General features: G+C 48.0%; 1 protein-coding gene and 1 long non-coding RNA gene across 14 annotated transcripts in view; one reads left to right on the top strand and one right to left on the bottom strand.

The window, feature by feature from the left end:
• The window catches only part of MAP3K4 (mitogen-activated protein kinase kinase kinase 4), a 113,443-nt gene that overhangs the window by 94,164 nt on the left and 1,818 nt on the right, over nucleotides 1-17,461 (top strand). For 3 of the 12 annotated variants that reach the window (XM_049654540.1, XM_049654541.1, XM_049654544.1), the window contains exons 16-26: nucleotides 355-451; nucleotides 1,247-1,384; nucleotides 4,499-4,599; nucleotides 5,208-5,288; nucleotides 8,180-8,371; nucleotides 9,381-9,451; nucleotides 10,435-10,551; nucleotides 11,436-11,595; nucleotides 13,782-13,904; nucleotides 14,778-14,884; nucleotides 16,779-17,395. In XM_049654540.1, the coding sequence (XP_049510497.1) occupies nucleotides 355-451; nucleotides 1,247-1,384; nucleotides 4,499-4,599; nucleotides 5,208-5,288; nucleotides 8,180-8,371; nucleotides 9,381-9,451; nucleotides 10,435-10,551; nucleotides 11,436-11,595; nucleotides 13,782-13,904; nucleotides 14,778-14,884; nucleotides 16,779-17,003 (1,412 nt within the window). In that variant the 3' untranslated portion in view covers nucleotides 17,004-17,395. Of the gene's footprint in view, nucleotides 1-354; nucleotides 452-1,246; nucleotides 1,385-4,498; nucleotides 4,600-5,207; nucleotides 5,289-8,179; nucleotides 8,372-9,380; nucleotides 9,452-10,434; nucleotides 10,552-10,643; nucleotides 10,735-11,174; nucleotides 11,324-11,435; nucleotides 11,596-13,781; nucleotides 13,905-14,777; nucleotides 14,885-16,778; nucleotides 17,396-17,461 lie in introns of those variants that run through there. The other 9 variants (XM_049654542.1, XM_049654543.1, XM_049654546.1 and 6 more) reach the window with 7 other exon arrangements.
• On the bottom strand, nucleotides 446-7,706 carry LOC125939037 (uncharacterized). 2 transcript variants are annotated; one of them, XR_007462911.1, is made up of 4 exons: nucleotides 7,312-7,706; nucleotides 6,032-6,133; nucleotides 5,128-5,282; nucleotides 446-625 (listed from the first exon to the last, which is right to left on the bottom strand). It is a non-coding gene; the product is annotated as an uncharacterized LOC125939037 (long non-coding RNA). The 2 variants fall into 2 exon arrangements; XR_007462910.1 differs by lacking the exon at nucleotides 446-625 and adding an exon at nucleotides 4,594-4,675.

Here is a 17,461-nt window from a genome sequence, read left to right on the forward strand (position 1 = left end):
TCTTTCAAAAAGTGTAGCCAGCAGAAAGAGCCCTTTCTCACTGGAGCTGCCACGGTGCGGTCTCTAACATGGGCCACGTTGTTTGTTCTGCATCCGTTGTGTACTTTTTTTCCGGGATGTTAAGAAATGTTTTCAACGGCTAAAAGTTTGTGTGATGTAACTTTTACTAACTTTTAAAAAGCGATGTTTTCCCCAATATGAGCATAGGTATAGTACGATTTTCTTACTCATGTAATGGATTTATTTTGGTCACCAGCAAAATTAAGGCCCATCCCGTTTCTGCTAAGTTGTCTGGTTCGGCATCTTCTGTCCACCCCTTTAACACTTTGCATTTGTCTCCGTTGTCACTGGCAGCCATCCATCGGAACAGTCCCCGTCCCGTGAAGGTGCCGCGATGCCACAGTGACCCTCCTAACCCACATCTGATTATCCCGACTCCAGAGGGATTCAGGTATTTGGTGCTCAGCTGGTCATTTGCTTTATGACTCCTCCTCTGACGTGCATGCTCTCACTCTCTGGGCTCCTGGGTGCTTGCTCTGTAACTAAGTATCCCTTCCGTGTCCTCCTTCAGCCTTTTTTAAAAGCTCTTTGTTGCCTTATCTTGAAATACACCACAGTGCCTTAGCTGCAAGAGAAAAAGACATGCAAGTTTACAAGACTTGTTCCTTTCAAGATAACTTAGTGTCTCTGCTTATTTATAACTTCAGGCTGCTAAATGCTGACCGGCTTTGGAATAATTCTTTTTCTTTTCTTTGAAAATGACCTTAGGAAATCAAATGTGAGTGTGCATAGCATAATAAACATTTGAAAAACCATCCTAAACGTCAGTTTAGAAGTGGTGAAACAATTGGAATGATCTTTTCAGTCTTGACTATTATGCGTGTTATGTAACCTCAAAGCAACTTAAATACTACCGTGAGTTCTGGAACTCTCGTACCAAGTCTTTCCCTCGAATGTGGTGGCATTTCTGCATCTTGAGGGAGTGAGCATTTTCTCTCCCCGTAGGATCACTTTTTAAAAGTTAATTTTATTTGACAGTATTTGCTAGGAGAAGACCACAATTACTTTTCAAAATAATGAGTTTTTTTCTTCTTCATACTTAGACCTGAATCTCAAAGAAAACTTTGCATTTTATATTTTTAAATATTTTTCCCTTCCTCACCCTATTTTATTTCTAACTGAAAACGATTCAAGAGTCCGTTCCCTTTCCTCACCTGTGTTCCTGAAGCTTCTCTTCTCGTGCCAGCACCCGGAGCGTGCCTTCAGACGCGCGGAGCCACGGCGGCCCTGCTGCTGCCGTCACTGTGGCCGCCGCCGGCCGGCCCGGTCCCTCCGGCAGCGACGCTGTGCCGCCCAAACCCATCAGCGGTGCCCATGACACCAGGTAGTCACCCTGCACCGGCTCCATGTCCCCTGGGTCCCCCTCCTGTGCACGTCCGCAGTGGCCTGGGCTTTGGGATTCGCCCGTGGGGTGTCCCGACTCAAAGGCTCTCGCGCCCAGCAGCACGAGGAGACAGTGTGCCTGATCGGTATTTCTTTGGAGCTAAACATTAACCAAAATGACCAGTAACAAGTCCACTGAGAGAGTATCGGACGAGAGAACCTAGTTCCCACCGAAGGGGACAGGAGAATCTGGGCAAGTAGCGCCTTTCCTCAGGGGTCCCGCCCCGTACTGGTTCAGAGATGGCATCTAGTTAATACCCTCCGGTGGGGATTTGTTTTTGAGGAGGGTCACTTTCCTAACCCGCTTTCCTCATTTATATAATCATTGACTAGAAGTAGTGTATAAGAGTGGACAAGTGAGTTCGTGAGGTTGGTATCTTCTACGGAGAAAAGCGTCCTTTCTGGAGAGAGCGGTCAGACCGCTGGCGAGCTCCTGAAAACGGAGGTCTCCTGCACGAAGTCTCTGCACCCGTTCTAGTCGTTCTGACAGAGGATTTCAGCCAAGTCTCCTACACTTAGTGGAGAAAAGCCATTCAGTCACTCTTCATGACACCCCTCCGTCTGGCAGAGGGGACACACCGTCTCTGTGCTCGTCTTCGGATACACGTGGTGATAGAGTCAAACTCCAGGGGTTGAGGGCAATCCAATCAAAACAGACAAAACCGTAAAGAAACTCGGTGCTCGTAAGAGATACGAGGAGGTCATTGGCAGAAAGATGACGTACAGTTTTAGAACCTAAGACACACCAACTTGTTTTTAGACGTACTTTATAGAAGTCTAAAGTTTCTGTGGTTCCATTGTTCTCCTTCATTAAAATAACAGATCACCTAAAAAATTCCACATACTTTACAGCTTAAGCTGTCAACTAAAACAATTAACAGTTAACCCTAAGCGGACTCCCCTTCACCTTCTTCACTTAATGTTTAGAGCGTTGCAGGGCAGACCTTTACAGATACTGTTCTTGAAGCAATGCTTCTTATACAAGTGTCACACGGGGTTAATGGAAGCGACTTGCCCCCCCAGTGCAGACTCCAGAACACTCCACCAGGGCGGCGGTGCTGGCTCCCGCGCCTGCCGCGTCCGCGTCCTCACAACATTCCTGCAGAACTGCAGAGGGGAGGGGGGAGGAGGGCCCCAGTTCTCGAGGGTCATGAAGTCTGGCCGAAGGCATCTGTGAGTGGCAGTGGTACGCTGAGCGGATGTTACTAGTCTGAAGGCCAAGTACGTGTGGTTGGCCTTCCTGTGCGTTGTCTTAGGCTTTTTCAGCATGTTACGAGCAGCGTCTCGTAAGTATTCTTCATCTTCCCGATGATGCTTCTGGACACGCAGGGATTTCCCTGCCGTCACAGTGTGCCGTCTCGAGGCCACTGTTTCCGGAGGATGAGGCTGTCGCGACTCTATGGCGGCGTACGTGTGACCGTGGGCAGAGGGCAGCGAGGCCCTCCTGCGTCCCGGACCTGCGCCTGCCCAGTTCGGCTGACGGGAACTTGCGGGGCGGACCCCGGGGTGGCCGGCTGCCGCGCAGCCTCAGTGTGTACAGCCCTCGGTTGGCGAGTGCGCTGTGGGGAACTCTCGCGAGGCTGGAACTTCCGGGGCCGCAGGACCGCCCCAGCCTCACGGCGTGCAGGCCCCCCCCGCATCTCAGAGACTTTCTGGGTTCCTGCCCCGGGAGTTGTCACTGTGCCCCAGGGCATCCCGGAAATGTTTTGATTTGGTTGGGTTTGACTTAGGGAACAGGCTGGGCTTCACTTACCTGACGTTGTTGATAAAACTTTCGTGCGCTGTTCTCCTTGGAACTGGCTCGTAGCGGTCTGCGAGACCGTTGGTTAATTTTTCACGGCTTTGCCAAGCCGGCCGTCCCGCCGCTGAAACTGGGAGTCACAGCGGGTAGTGAGACGTTCACCGGCACGCTACCTCATTTAAGGATATTTTTTTGCCTTTTGCCCTAGCAAAGATCTCTGAGGGTGTGGAATCGGCTGATTTCATGTCTGGGAAATCAGGAACAGAGGCGTGTTGAGTGACGTGTCCTTGGTTTAGGAGTCGTGTGTTTCTTTACTTCAGCATCAGTGCTGTTCCCAGGAGATGGTGTCAGGACTCTCTGATGAGCTACATGGCACAGAGGATGCCCCCCACTCTTCAGACTTACAAGTGTTACACTGGATTTGAGAGTTTAGGGAAATAAAAAAGCATTGCCTACGGCGCCATTTGTGAACATGTGTTCAGTAGACCATGTCGCCTTAAATCCATTCAGCATATCATGAAAAAGAGCATAAATGCTACCATACTTCACAATATCATTCGTGTACAAAATACTAAACTTGTTAATAAACTAATGCCGTATTTAGTGTGGATTGTTTGAATTACAGTTTTAACACTGCCCTTATTTAATTCTGGGCTTTACTCTTTTTGGATTCATTCTGGATTTCTAAACACACTTCACTTTACTCTGGAGAAGCAGCAAATTAACCTTGTTCTTTCCATGCTAAGCTTCCTGCTGTCCTGCACCTTTGCTTGGCTACTGCTTAAAAAGTCACTAGGTGTTTCCTTCCATTTTCTTATTAGGAGGTTTGAAATCTTTGAATCATGTAATAATTTTACATTTTAAATGGAATTAAGCCCATAAATATATAGTATGATCATAATTTTAAATATTAGCCAGTTTGACTAATAATTTTTATCCATCTTGGGCTGAAATGATGGAGCTTTCTACACAAGTCAATAGCACTTCAATAAATACTGTTTTGGTTTTATTTTTGCTGTTTTTAACTTAAAACAGCGTAACACAGTCAGGTTCTCACGTGTCAGCAGTGGAGGATAAAAATCCGACTGACTTCCCAGCTCCAGGAAGGGTTTCTCAGTAGCAGCACTGTTGTTCCGGGTGCATAATTCGTTATCTGGGGCCGTCCTTTGAATTATCCTCTACTCGCTAGATGCCAGTGTACCCAGCGGGAGAAATTACCCCTAGTTGAGAATCACCGCTCTAGGAGAATCTCACGGAGCTTTCACTTGCGGTTCCATTGAATTGATAGCTGAATTTTTAACAATACCGAAACAGGGGTTCCAGCGTCCCTGAGAACGACCGGCTGGCCTCCATAGCTGCGGAGTTACAGTTTCGGTCCTTGAGCCGCCACTCAAGCCCCACCGAGGAGCGCGATGGTGAGTGTGAGGCCTTGGCTGTGACCCCGACCGGCTGAATCCTCTGCCTCACTTCACCGGCTTCCACTGTTGATGCCTTAGAAAGAAGTGAAGAGTAAGACAGAGGCGGCAGCACTCTCAGACATTTGATGCTCAGCATGCTGGCTTTTTAATACAGATGCCTTTTTTAGCTTTTTTAGCTGTATCAGAGATCATGATCTCTGATACTTTAATTGCCAAGCACTCTCATCCGCTTAAAAAAACAAACTGACACTGTGTGTGTTAATGGTATGCTGAGGTTTTATTACCAGGCAAGGCCTCTTGAGGTGTCGGGGGAGGGGGGTGTCCCTAAACAATCTAACGTCTGCTCAGTATTGCTTGTCTGTTACTTATGGAAAGTTCACGTAGTTAAAGTCATGTAACACCACGGGCAGCTTCTTCGTTTGGTACACTTTTCTAGAATTGATTATAGAGACAGCTTCTCATACTCACCTCAACTAGAAATTACCAGAAAGGACAGGTTGATGGTAACTAATCATTGCCACTCACCACTTCAGTCCTGCTCTCAATTACATCAGCTGTGTCTGTGTCGTAAATCTTAACTTGTGTGAAAAACATACTTCCTGCAGAACCAGCATATCCAAAAGGTGATTCAAGTGGGTCAGCTCGAAGAAGTTGGGAACTTCGGACACTTATCAGCCAGACTAAAGGTAAGAGAGAGAATGTTGAACTTAAAACGTTTAAGCATCGAGTGAATAGTTTCAGCTAAAACGTGTTAGCTTTTGAATTACTAGACCTTCTAAATTAATATTTAGTGATTTCTTTTAGACCTGTGACATCACTTTCTTGTGTGTAGCATGTTTGTATACATTTCCTATTTCTTCTAATAAATTATAAGCTCCTTTGGATCCGGAACGTGTTCTATGCATCTTTGTATTCTTTAAGCATACATGTGATGGTTAATTCTATGTGTCACCTTGAGTGGGCCCTTGGCATAATTCTTTGTAGGTGATAGGTATATAATTAATATTTGTGAAATGAGTAACTGTTCCTATCTTATGTTAAGCGATAAAGTTTCTGAGAAGCCAGATAGTTTGGTGAACGTGATAACTGACAGAGCTAGGACCACCGTGCGTACAGTGCTGTCTCCGAGTCCAGTACTCTTACCTCTCAGCGCCCCGTGGAAGTATGTTGCCCACCAAAGCCGAGAATAGTTGGGGCCGGGGGCGGGGGGGGATTCATGGAGGAGTGAGGCTTGAGCTGGCTTTTAAAGAAAAAACAGGTTTGCATCAAGCCAGGGGGCAAAGTACAGAATAAAAAACACACCTGGAGGCCCAGTGTCTAAAGAATATAGCAGCTGTATGGGGCAGTGTAGCCGGAAATGGAAATGATCTTGAAGGTGTTGGGGGAAGTCAGACCATGGTCGGTCTTCAATGATGGATTAAGGCCTTACCCAGGGACGGCGGGCAGCCCTTGCAGCCTCCTGAGCTGCTGGTGTGTTTGGCGAGTGGGAAGGAGGAGTGAGGAAGACACCGGCGTGGAGCGAGCTGCTGGCCTGGAGTGGGGAGGAAATGGGGAGATGGTCACACATCAGGCTGAGGTGGGATTTTAAAAAAAGGAAATGACCCTGATGCAGTCTTGGCCAGGCCTGGGGCAGGTGCGGTGCGTTTGGAGGGTTTGGAGCAGGAGATCCACAGGCTTGAGCCTGGGAGACAGGCAAGAGGGTGTCTCCACTGGCTCTCACATAATCACTAGTTCCCACGCTTACCGGGTCTTTGTGACGATTTCCAAAACAAATACTTTGTGGTCAAGAGAACTTGGGAACTGTTGGGAGACTTACAGTTCACATTCACAGAGATGGAGAAATCTTGAGAAGTTTTTACTGTAAAAAAAAAGAAAAAAAAACCCTTTCCCAGAAATATTTGACCGTGGAGTCCATGGCCTCGTAGCTGTGAAGTCTCGTTCAGAGCCCAGTAGACTTGATGTGTCATTTACTGAGGTAGAGGAAACAGCGATTCATGTTTTAAAGAAACGGTTGTAGTGAGAAACTACAGTTAGAACATGATGCACCTTTGGGAATTTCTCTTCTCGGCGTTAACCTCAGAGCCATCCTGGTCCTCTCTTTGCTGGCCAGAAATTCAGGCTCTTACATAGCTAGGATATGGTATGAGGGCTGCTGTAATGGGTACGTGAATGAAGCAGTGCTTTTCACATTGGGGGTTGTGACACATCGGTTAGGAGGGTCGGAAAGTCAGCATTTAAAAAATCAGGATGTCTCCTAATAGTCACGCATACCTATTTACATTTCTTAAGGCAAGAAGGATACAGCATGTACTTGTGAGCCGTGTTTATCTTATGTATAACATAATATTATCCTTTTCCCAGTTTTCTCTATCTCTGTAGGAAATAAAATTACTCCAATTACAATTGTAATTAATACGGATAATCAAGATTATATAGAACCAATGCTACTAAAGAAATACAATGTAAAAAAATTTTAAAAAATAGGATGGAGTCTGTTTCACTGTTTTATGAAACTGTTGTTTAGATACCTGTGTGTGTAAAAGTTACTTCTCACTGTCCTTCATAATCAAATAAGTTGGAGAACTAGAGATATAGAGACAGATGAAAAAATAAGGAATAGGAACAATAGTAGCTGAATCTTCCTGAGTATTGCTGTGTCTCAGGCACAAGGCTTAGCGCTTTACATGTGTGATTTCATTAAATACTCACAATAGCTCTGTACTCAAGATATTTTACTCCCATTTCACAGATTAGGAACTGGATATATGAAGAAGTCAGTTAACTTGCCCATTGTCAGACATGTGGAATATGGCGAGGCTGGGGCTTTATCCCAGGCATTCTGGTTCCAGAACCTTTGCTCTGGACTTTTTCTAGAGAAGGGATGACTGACTTCCCTTCTCATCAGAGATGCTTGCTAGAAAGGTGTGGTACTTCAGCGGAGCTGCGAGGGGTGAGGTTACTCCCTAGGCACTGTGGCGGGAAAAAGGCATTTCGGGCAGGCAGGAAAGTGGGAACATAGGCTTGGGAGTGGGGAACGGCTTGCCGTGTTCTAGGAGTGTGTTCAGTTTGGCTTGTCTGGGACCTGTGGTAGGAGAACAGAAGGAGACTACTTGTAAAAGTGAACTGGGAAAGGTAAACTGGGTCCAAATTCCACACGGCCTCGAATCCTGTGGGAAAGACTTGGATTTTTGGTAAACAGGTTGTTGAGAACCATGAAATAAATTTAAGTAGGAAAGGAACATGATCAAACTTTACGTGCTAGTTAGACAGATCTGGCCAACAAGAGTGGATTGGAGACAGGAGAGGCTGGAGGCAGGTAGGAGGTTGCTAAGCCACAGCCTGGGGGGAGGAAGGCACCCGCTGTGCCTGACTAGCCTGTGTTTTATGTATGTACCTGTGCACGGGGGGGGGGGGGGGGGGGGGGGGGGCGGTGCCGGGAGCTCTTGGACACACCTGCTCATTTGTGCCTTGCCGTGCGGCAGTGGTCACGTGCAGTGCTCTGTTTCTGTGATTATTTGCCGGACGTCGACTCACCGCTAGTGACTGGGGACTCCTGCGTTTGTGATTCTCTCTGCAGACACTGCTTCCAAACAAGGACCCATAGAGGCTATCCAGAAGTCGGTCCGATTGTTCGAAGAAAAGAGGTATCGAGAAATGAGGAGAAAGAATATCATTGGTCAAGTTTGTGATACCCCTAAATCTTATGATAATGTTATGCACGTAGGCTTGAGGAAGGTGACCTTCAAGTGGCAAAGAGGAAACAAAATTGGTAAGGAAACTGAGGAACGTGACACAAAGGTCGCCTCTCTTAGAAATGGCAATAATTGCACGTCTTTAGGTTCAAGCCGTTTCTCTTATAGACGTGGCAGATCTTTTGCAGAGGGTTCTGGTTTTTTGTTTGTGCAAATGTCATATATCTGTAAAATGTGTTCTAAGAGCAATATGAGAGGAGATTTTGGATTTTTAAGTGGCTCATTAAACCGACTGGTTTTGCTTGATAACTCCAGAAGTTGCCAGTTAGCCATTTGTTCCAGTTGATATTCTTACGATCGTGTTCCCTCAAGAACATTACCGAAGAGAGACTGGATGCAAATAGAGACAGTCTTTCCTAAAACGTTGCCTATTAATTCATTTCCAGGTGAAATAACTCATGGGAGATTGTGTGACGGAAGGAACCTGATGATGTCTCAGATCCTTCCCTCTTTTAAATGCATCGATCTATGGAGTGTTTAGGTCTGATGAGGCAAACGCAGTTGTAATATAGGACTCTGGGAGCCTCCGGGACCCTGAAGTTTCCGTAGAACTATCCATAGGCGCAGGAAACACTGGAAACAATGAAGTGCTGTAGAAATGTTATCAATTACTGTTACCAGTCTTAGCCATATATGCCCTTAGTTTAATGTCCCCAAAGATACGTTGGTGCAGTATCCACTCCTGCACACAGGCTCACTCCTGGCTACTCCCCGTGCCCCACCCTGACCCTGACCTCCTGAAGGGTCATAAGGGCTCAGAGTGTGCACCTTCGTACCTCTTCCGGGGTTTGCCAAAGTCACTTCTACTCTTTATAGGTATTTACAGGTAAGGCACAGCGAAGAGATGGCTTTCGGTTATTGGGGGACATTCAGAAACGTTTTGGGTCTTGCGATAGTAGACTCTAGGTAAGCATAACTGTAGGTGTCTGAATATAGATCCAGAATTCAAAAGAGTATTGTACATCTGAGTGACTTAAAATGACTTAGCTTTGGTGACTGAGAGCAGTGTGTTTGTTCTGTTCACAGGGGAGGGGCAGTACGGGAAGGTCTACACCTGCATCAGTGTCGACACTGGCGAATTGATGGCTATGAAGGAGGTGAGTGGTCTGGCCTTCCCGGAGGCCCTTCTGTTTGGAGGCTCTCTGTGAGACAGAGATTTGGTAAAGCAGCTCGTTTGTGAGGCCTTCTTAGCGCACAGAGCCAACTCGGGTGCCTCCGTGTTGCGTCGTCTGGGCAGATACACCGAGACGGCAGAGTAACGGGGTGTCCGACTCCAGTGCGGATCCCGGTGAGGCTGCTGAGACCGGTGCACACGTGGTTCTGCCCCCACGCAGGGATGCTCGGGGCCGTACCGGGGAGGCAGGCAGAGTTAGCCGAAGACCCAGAGCACGGTGACAACGGTAGCGTCTTGGCGGGGAGTCAGGGGAGGGGCCATCTGCAATCGGCTTCAGAAACAGCTGCAGCTAGGATGGGGGGGAGCCGGGAAAAGCCGAGGAGGCCCGTCAGGGAAACGGATACCGTTGTCGCTCGTGGGGAGACGCTTCGGGACTCCAAAGGGCAGAGGAGCCCTTCGAGTGGAGGACGAGTGTGGGGCTGCCACGGCCGTTCGTGTGGGCGCAACAGCCCCCCGCGCAGCCCCCGGGCCTCCCTTTCGCAGCTCCCGGGGCATTTCGTGTCTTCCCCGCGTGGCTCTTCCCCGCCCTGCTCCTTCAACCTCATTGTCACTTGGCCGGAAGCTTCCTGAGGGCAGAATCCTCTCTCATCTCTGCCTTCCCAGAACCTAGACAGCTGTGATCGCCTACTGACTGTCTAGTGGTTTTGTGAGTTGGGTCCGCACTTCGGAGTGTGATCCCGTGAGCAGGTTGCTCGCTCATCAGTATCGTAAAGCAGGCGCATTTTATTCGCGTGGCCCGACAAAGGAAAGAAAGACCCAAAATCGAGTCACAAAGACAATGACCGTAGTCCCGTGGGTCTGGGTGGTACAAACGTCAGGAGACGGCCTCCCGGCCCCCGCGTTCGAAAGGTGTCTTGTCCTGGTTTGTGGCAGGACTGACGCTAATCGACGGTTTTCTTTTCACAGATTCGATTTCAACCTAACGACCATAAAACTATCAAGGAAACTGCAGACGAATTGAAAATCTTTGAGGGCATCAAACACCCCAATCTGGTTCGGTATTTTGGTGTGGAGCTGCATAGAGTAAGCCAACTTTGGTCACACGGTTTTGTGTGAGGAATCAGTTAAGGGCGCAGGTGGAGTCCTGTTCTACATCACAGGTCTTCTCATTTCAGAGCACAGTAACTTTGCCTAATTATCAGGAAATCTCCATGAGTTACATCATTTCTGCCTTCTCTCTGAAACTAGAGGAGTTCTTCCTAAAATGTAAGTTGTAGACTGTAGTCGTTAACCCGACATTATAAAGCACTGAAACCCATCCTGCCAGTCAGAAGATTCTTCCAACGTGCCCCTTACACAGCGCGTTACTTTTTCCCCCCAGTTCTCACTGAACCGCTGTTGTGTGCGCTATCGAGTAACGCTGATTTTCCTTTTACACGTGTGTAAGGGCCCATTGTGAAACGAGAACGTTACAGCCTCAGATTCGTTTCCCCCCTTGTGTTTAGAAGTAAACACTTGGAGGGAAAGAGGATAACTTGGAGCGTCCCGGTGGAGTCTGAACTTCCGGGGGAAGTTGAACGGTGATTTTTAATGTTTTCCCAAACAGATTCGTGTCTGAAAAGGATGTGTTTCAGTACTTAATAATACATTCGTAGGGACAGCCCTGTTGGTCCCTGTCTGAGATTATATAGCAGACTTCGTTTCAGAGGTTTATGGACACTTATCACCTGCGATTTGGAGAAGACGTTCTTGTCCCAACCAGCTGTATAATTCCAGACAGAGGAGGCGGGCAGACACCTGTGTGCAGGAGCGAGAAATGGCTGCTACAAGACAGATTCAGTGTCGAGGAGGACAGGTGTAGCCTACCGTTAGAAAGAAGATTCCTTTGGGGTGTGACCTGTGACGTTTTCCAGATTCTTCGCTTAGCGTACGTGTGAACACGCGGCTGCGTCTTCTTCCACCCGCAGGAAGAAATGTACATCTTCATGGAGTACTGTGACGAGGGGACGTTAGAAGAGGTGTCGAGGCTGGGACTTCAGGAGCACGTCATCAGGCTGTATTCAAAGCAGATCACCGTTGCCATCAACGTCCTCCACGAGCACGGCATAGTTCACCGAGACATTAAAGGTAACCCCCTGGGACGCCTGGAGGGCTCAGTCGGTTCAGCGTCTGCCTCTTGATTTCGGCTCAGGTCACGATCTCACGGTTCGTGGGTTCCGCGCGGAGCCCGCTTGGGATTCTCTCTCTCTGCCCTCTCCGACATGCGGGTGCTTGCGCACGCTCTCTCGCTCGCTCGCTGTCGCTCTCGCTCTCCCTCTTGCTCTCAAACTAAACATTAAAACGAAGGTGATCCCCATACTCACCTGGCTGCCGGAGACCAGACTCCTTGGTGCCCCGCACCAGAACGTGGCTGCTGCCAAGACACTCGTTCCCACTCCCACACGTCACTTCTCCACAAAGAAGTACCCTTACTGGCAATATGCTTCCACAAAGAGCCCGGTATCGAGAGGCCACGTAGAACACTTGTCTCCACCCATGAGCCGATAAGTCTGCTCTTTGCGGGTCACACTCTTTTCAGTGAGGTCTGTTTTCTAAGAATAAAATTTGCGGGGCACCCGCAGGGCTCAGTCAGTGAAATGTCTGACTCTTGACTTTGGCTCGGGTCACGATCTCAGGGTTCATGGTTTCCAGCCCCACATCAGCCTCTGCACTGACCGCAAGGAGCCTGTTGGAGATTCTCGCACTCTCCCTCTCTCCCTGCTCTTTCCCTGCCTGTGCTCTCTCTCTTTTTCTTTCGAAATAAATAAACTTTCAAAAAAAAAAAATGAAATTTGCTATTTTTATAGGCTGATTTAGCCAAGCTTGTGTGTTTACTAGACGTTCACTGCCAGAGCTCTTTTCCCCGTGTCCGGACTCTTTGGTATTTCCATGCGGACCTCGTGAATGTGTGAAGTGACAGTGAGTCTGAGATGGAAGCCGTGTCCTGGGCGAGAGCGTTTATTGACGCCACCCTCCTCCAGTATAGAGTTCTGCCAATGACTGACTTGGTCACGCTGATTGATTTGAAGCGCTTTTGTTTTCTGGCGTGAGGGGAATGGTCCTGCTGGTCTCAGAACTGTCCCTCTGGCGTTTGCCCCTGGCCTTTGTATTTGGGAGTCTTCGAGGTAATTCAAGTGACGAATTACTGGTCTCCCATGGGTCCTCGAGTAAAGGACTCCACTCTGTCACACAGCCTGAGGCCAGCCTAAACACGTTCACTCTAGAATTGGCTGACTTCCAGCCGGGCCCTAGACCCGGGGCGGGGATGGATTACACCAGAACCTGCTTTGGTCTGGGTGTAAGAGTTGTCCACCCTCTCTGCAGTGGCTTGCCCTGAATCCCCAGCGTCCTCCAGTCTCCTTGCCTCCCCACCTGCCCGTCTGCCGACACCGCTGCTGGGGTCATTCTGAGCACTTGCTTAATTGGTTCTTTGTCAGGCCACGGCATTGCCTGTTTGCAGTTGTTCTGTCTCTGACCCCTGTCACAAAATGGTACCTTCCTGTCGTCGGCACAGCCAGGGTCCTTGAATCAATCCATTCACTTGTGTCCTTGTGACATTTGTTATAATTCAGCACCGCCAGTGTGCACATGTGGGCCAGCTCCAGAGTCGTGAAGTTAGCGCTGTCGAGTCCGCTGTGGGGACAGCGTACCCTGGGAGCACTGGGGCGCTGAGGACTCCCTGTTAGATGTCAGCTCATCGTGTGGCTGCTTATCTAACGCGAGTGGCTCCATCATGCTTTTTGAGGAAGGTGCCACAGGACGCACGGTGCCGGAGAGATCGTGGAGCCTCGAGCTGCCCGGAGCCGGGAGCGTAAGCCCGGACTCCAGCTGGGGTACGCGAGGCACGTTGCTTGTAGAGACAGAAGCAGGCGGCAGAGCGTTTTTTTCAGGGAGAGGGTGACGTCCGCCCAGGGCGGCCTCGGTCGGCCTACGGGGCAGCGGTGCGTGTGCCGGGCCTTCCGTCCGCGCCCACTGTTTTCAGGGACCGACAGCATTTGCACCATATACACAGTTCCTTTTTGTCTCTGGGTTTTTAGTGTCAGAGTTTGTGCGTGTATTTCACTTCAGAACCTATCGGTCAAAGCTGTTTGTACGGATATTAAAACTGCTTTGTATTAACATTTGCGAATAAGGCTTAAGAGTCTTTCTGTGATTATCTTTGTAAGTGGAGTTTTATGAAGCTTTGCGTAATTCAGTTTGTGAAGCAAGTCCCTGGGAGTTCTGGTTACCGTGCAAGCTTAAATGCACCTGCGTGCCCTTCTTCTTCCGGTTAGGGGCCAACATCTTCCTCACCTCGTCTGGACTCATCAAGCTCGGGGATTTCGGATGCTCCGTAAAGCTTAAAAACAACGCACAGACCATGCCGGGCGAAGTGAATAGCACCCTGGGGACCGCAGGTAGGGACTGGCCCGATCGGGCTTTGCGAAGGCGACCCATTACAGTGCGCTTGCCGTCTGGGCTTTCCATCACCCCTGTTGTCAGCTCGACCCGGGAACAGGGAGGAGGGTTTCTAAACACCTTTTCCCCCAGAGTGAGAGGCAGGAGGAAAGTTCTCCTTCTCTTCCCCGGAACACTATCGTTTGTTGTTCACATGGGGGATGTTTAAACGATTCCAGCCCAAACTCAGCCGTATGTATATTAAACACGATGGTATGGGCTGGTATGTTTTTTCCTTTTCGAACCTAACCTCTTGATTGTCCAGCACCTGTGACCGTTTCATGTCTGTCTAAAGCAGACAGGCAGTTTGGAGCATTATCGGCCCTTCTAAAGGAAAAGGAGTGGGTAGGCACACCCAAGAGTAAGTGAATGTCTTCACACACGGGGACGTGCTACCCACACAGCCACGCCCACACCTGGCCTGCTCCTCACCACGGTCCACTCTTTTGTCCCTTTTAAGAGGGACGTGCAGAAAGGGTAATTAATTTGTTTCGACTGTTCAGTGGCATAAAGCTTTTCATCCTCTTTTGTAGTGCAGGTTTCACATTTTTAATGTGAATACAGTTTATCTGAAGATTTGTCATTCAAAAATCGTCCTTTAGATAGTAATTCAGCCTCTTAAAATGTTCACTCAGAAAACTGATTCGAGATGTCTGTTGCTTTTGATATTTCCTATTACATAACTCAGAGAAAGATCTCCCTGCCTGCCCCCAGCAAATTAGTTGTGTCTTTTATGTGGAATATTAGACAATATTAATTCCATGGTTGGCTTGATTACCGTGTGCTACTGTGTTTATAACCTATTCCTATCCCCGTATCTGTGACTTTTAAAGCATACATGGCTCCAGAAGTCATCACTCGCGCAAAAGGAGAAGGCCACGGGCGTGCCGCTGACATCTGGAGTCTGGGGTGCGTCGTCATAGAGATGGTGACTGGCAAGGTAAGCGGGGTGCACACCTGGGGGCAAACCCCCGGAGGGCTCTGTACCCTGATAAGACTGGACGTGTGCTTGTATCATTTATTATCAATACCACGGACATATCTGCTAACTAGAGGCCATGACTAAAGATTAAAAAATGTGACCTGTCAGGGCACCTGGGTAGCTCAGTCGGTTAAGTGTCCGACTTCGGCTCAGGTAATGATCCCGTGGTTCATGGGTTCGAGCCCCGCATCGGGCCCTGTGCTGACAGCTCAGAGCCTGGAGCCTGCTTCACATTCTGTGTCTCCTTCTCTCTCTACCCCTCCCCCACTTGTGCTCTGTCTCTCTCTCAAAAATAAACATTTAAAAAAAAATAAAAAAATAAAAAATGTGACCTGTCAAAAGATACAGTACTGTGAAGACGAGTGACAGACTAGGAACCAGATATTTATAAGATTTATAACTTCGAGCACTCTTACGAGGGAATAAAAAAAGTATGAAGCTGGAGTTAAAACACTGAGAAGCGAGGAGCTACAGAAAGAAACAGGAAGCCAGAAACTTAGGTCCACTCAACAAATGGCATGTGAGGGCAACTTTATTCATAACTTGCCAGACTTGGAAGCAGCAACCAGGGTGTCTTTCAGTAAGTGAGTGGATGAGCAAACTGGAAATGCGGACAACGGAATATTAGGCAGCAACGAAAAGAGATGAGCTGTCAGAAGACGACTTGGAGGAACCGCGAAAAGCATGCGACCACGTGACAGAAGCTGATCTGAAAACACCACATATGTATAGTGTGATTCCAGCACGTGACATTCCAGGAGAGGCAAAACCGTGGAGGCAGTAGAAGGATCAGTTGTTGCCAAGGGCTGTGGGAAAGGGAAGGAAGGGGGAATAGATCGAGCACAAGGATTTTTAGGGCAATGAGGCTGTTCTGTAGGACCGAGTATCTGCAAAGTCTAAAAACTTATCTTTTGGGGGGCGCCTGGGTGGCTCAGTTGGTTAAGCATCTGACTTCGGCTCAGGTCACGATCTCACAGTACGTGAGTTGAGCCCCGCGTCGGGCTCTGTGCTGACAGCTCGGAGCCGAGTCCACTTTGGATCCTCTGTCCTCCTCTCTCTGCGCCTCCCCCGCCTCACATATTCTCTCACTGTCTTTCAAAGATAAATGAGCACTAAAAAAAGTTAAAAAGTTTATTAAAAAAATTCATTTTTTGATGAAAATACTACTAAACGAGGCAAATGTATAAAGGTACCATTGTGTGTGTGTGTGTGTGTGCGTGCGTGTGTGTGTGCATGCGCACGTGCAGCAGCATCATTTTTGTAAAGTAGAAGATGTTACAAACCTCTCGTGTTATTAGTAGGAAACTGTATTATACCTTGCGGCCTCTGAATGAAATAGCATTTTATTGTTATGTTTTATGATATATAAAATAACCAGAGCTTCGCACTAATAGAATTTCATGTTCACTATTCAATAAGGTAGTGTAGTAATTCCCTATAACTGTTGAGTTTTATATGTTTTCTTGACATATTTACATCATTTTATGTGTTACATTTTTTATCGTATGATGTGGCTTCTTAGGTAATGCTGGGCTAACAGAACACCCACACGGGGTCGGCAGCCTACGCTGACCACCTGGTTTTGTAAATAAGGTTTTATTGGCATTCAGTCACACCCATTCATTTATACACCTTCCGTGGCTGCTGTCACACCACAGTGGGAGAACTGAGGAGTTGTGGTAGAGGTCACGTGGTCCGCAAGCCTAAAATATTTACCGTTTGGCTCTGTAGCTAAAAGTTCGCCGGCCTCTGACATGTATTAATATTGAGGTGCCTGAAAAGACTTGAAAGTTTCTTTTTTTTTTTTTTTTAAGGCCATGTAGTATTAAAACCTGTTTTTTCCCTCTTTTAGAGGCCTTGGCATGAATATGAACACAACTTCCAGATTATGTATAAAGTGGGCATGGGGCACAAGCCACCGATCCCTGAAAGACTAAGCCCAGAAGGAAAGGACTTCCTGTCTCACTGCCTTGAAAGTGAGCCCCGGATGAGGTGGACGGCCAGCCAGCTCCTCGACCACGCCTTCGTCAAGGTTGGGCACATCGCTGAACAGTGTTTTTCATGTTTCAGTGTTTGAGTTTTGCTTATGTCTGGCACTGAAGGAATTTGGGAACTTAGATATAAAATCCCTATATCTGGAATGGAAAGGAGGTCAACGTATTATGCCAAGGGGTTTTGTATGTTATTTTGGGGGGATAAGTGTTCATTGGGGTCCTCTGCTTGATCCATCCGGGTGTGTTTGCAGTGCACTTGAGGCTGTTAAGTGGAATTTTTAATGGAACTGGCCGGACGACCCTGTTTCTACTCTGGAGAGTGCGTAGGCTGCTTGAGTACAGGGTTAGTGATGACTAAATTCTAGGAGGTGGAGATGGAGTTAGTAATGACTACATTCCAGGAGAGTAGAGACCGGCTTAGTAATGACTCCAATCTACTAGGAGAGTGGAGACGGGGTTAGTAATGACTCAAATCTACTAGGAGAGTAGAGACGGGGTTAGTAATGACTGAGTTCTACTAGGAGAGTAGGAATGGGGTTAG

This window comes from Panthera uncia, assembly GCF_023721935.1.
Source record: "Panthera uncia isolate 11264 chromosome B2 unlocalized genomic scaffold, Puncia_PCG_1.0 HiC_scaffold_24, whole genome shotgun sequence".
In the NCBI taxonomy this organism is placed as follows: Eukaryota; Metazoa; Chordata; class Mammalia; order Carnivora; family Felidae; genus Panthera; species Panthera uncia.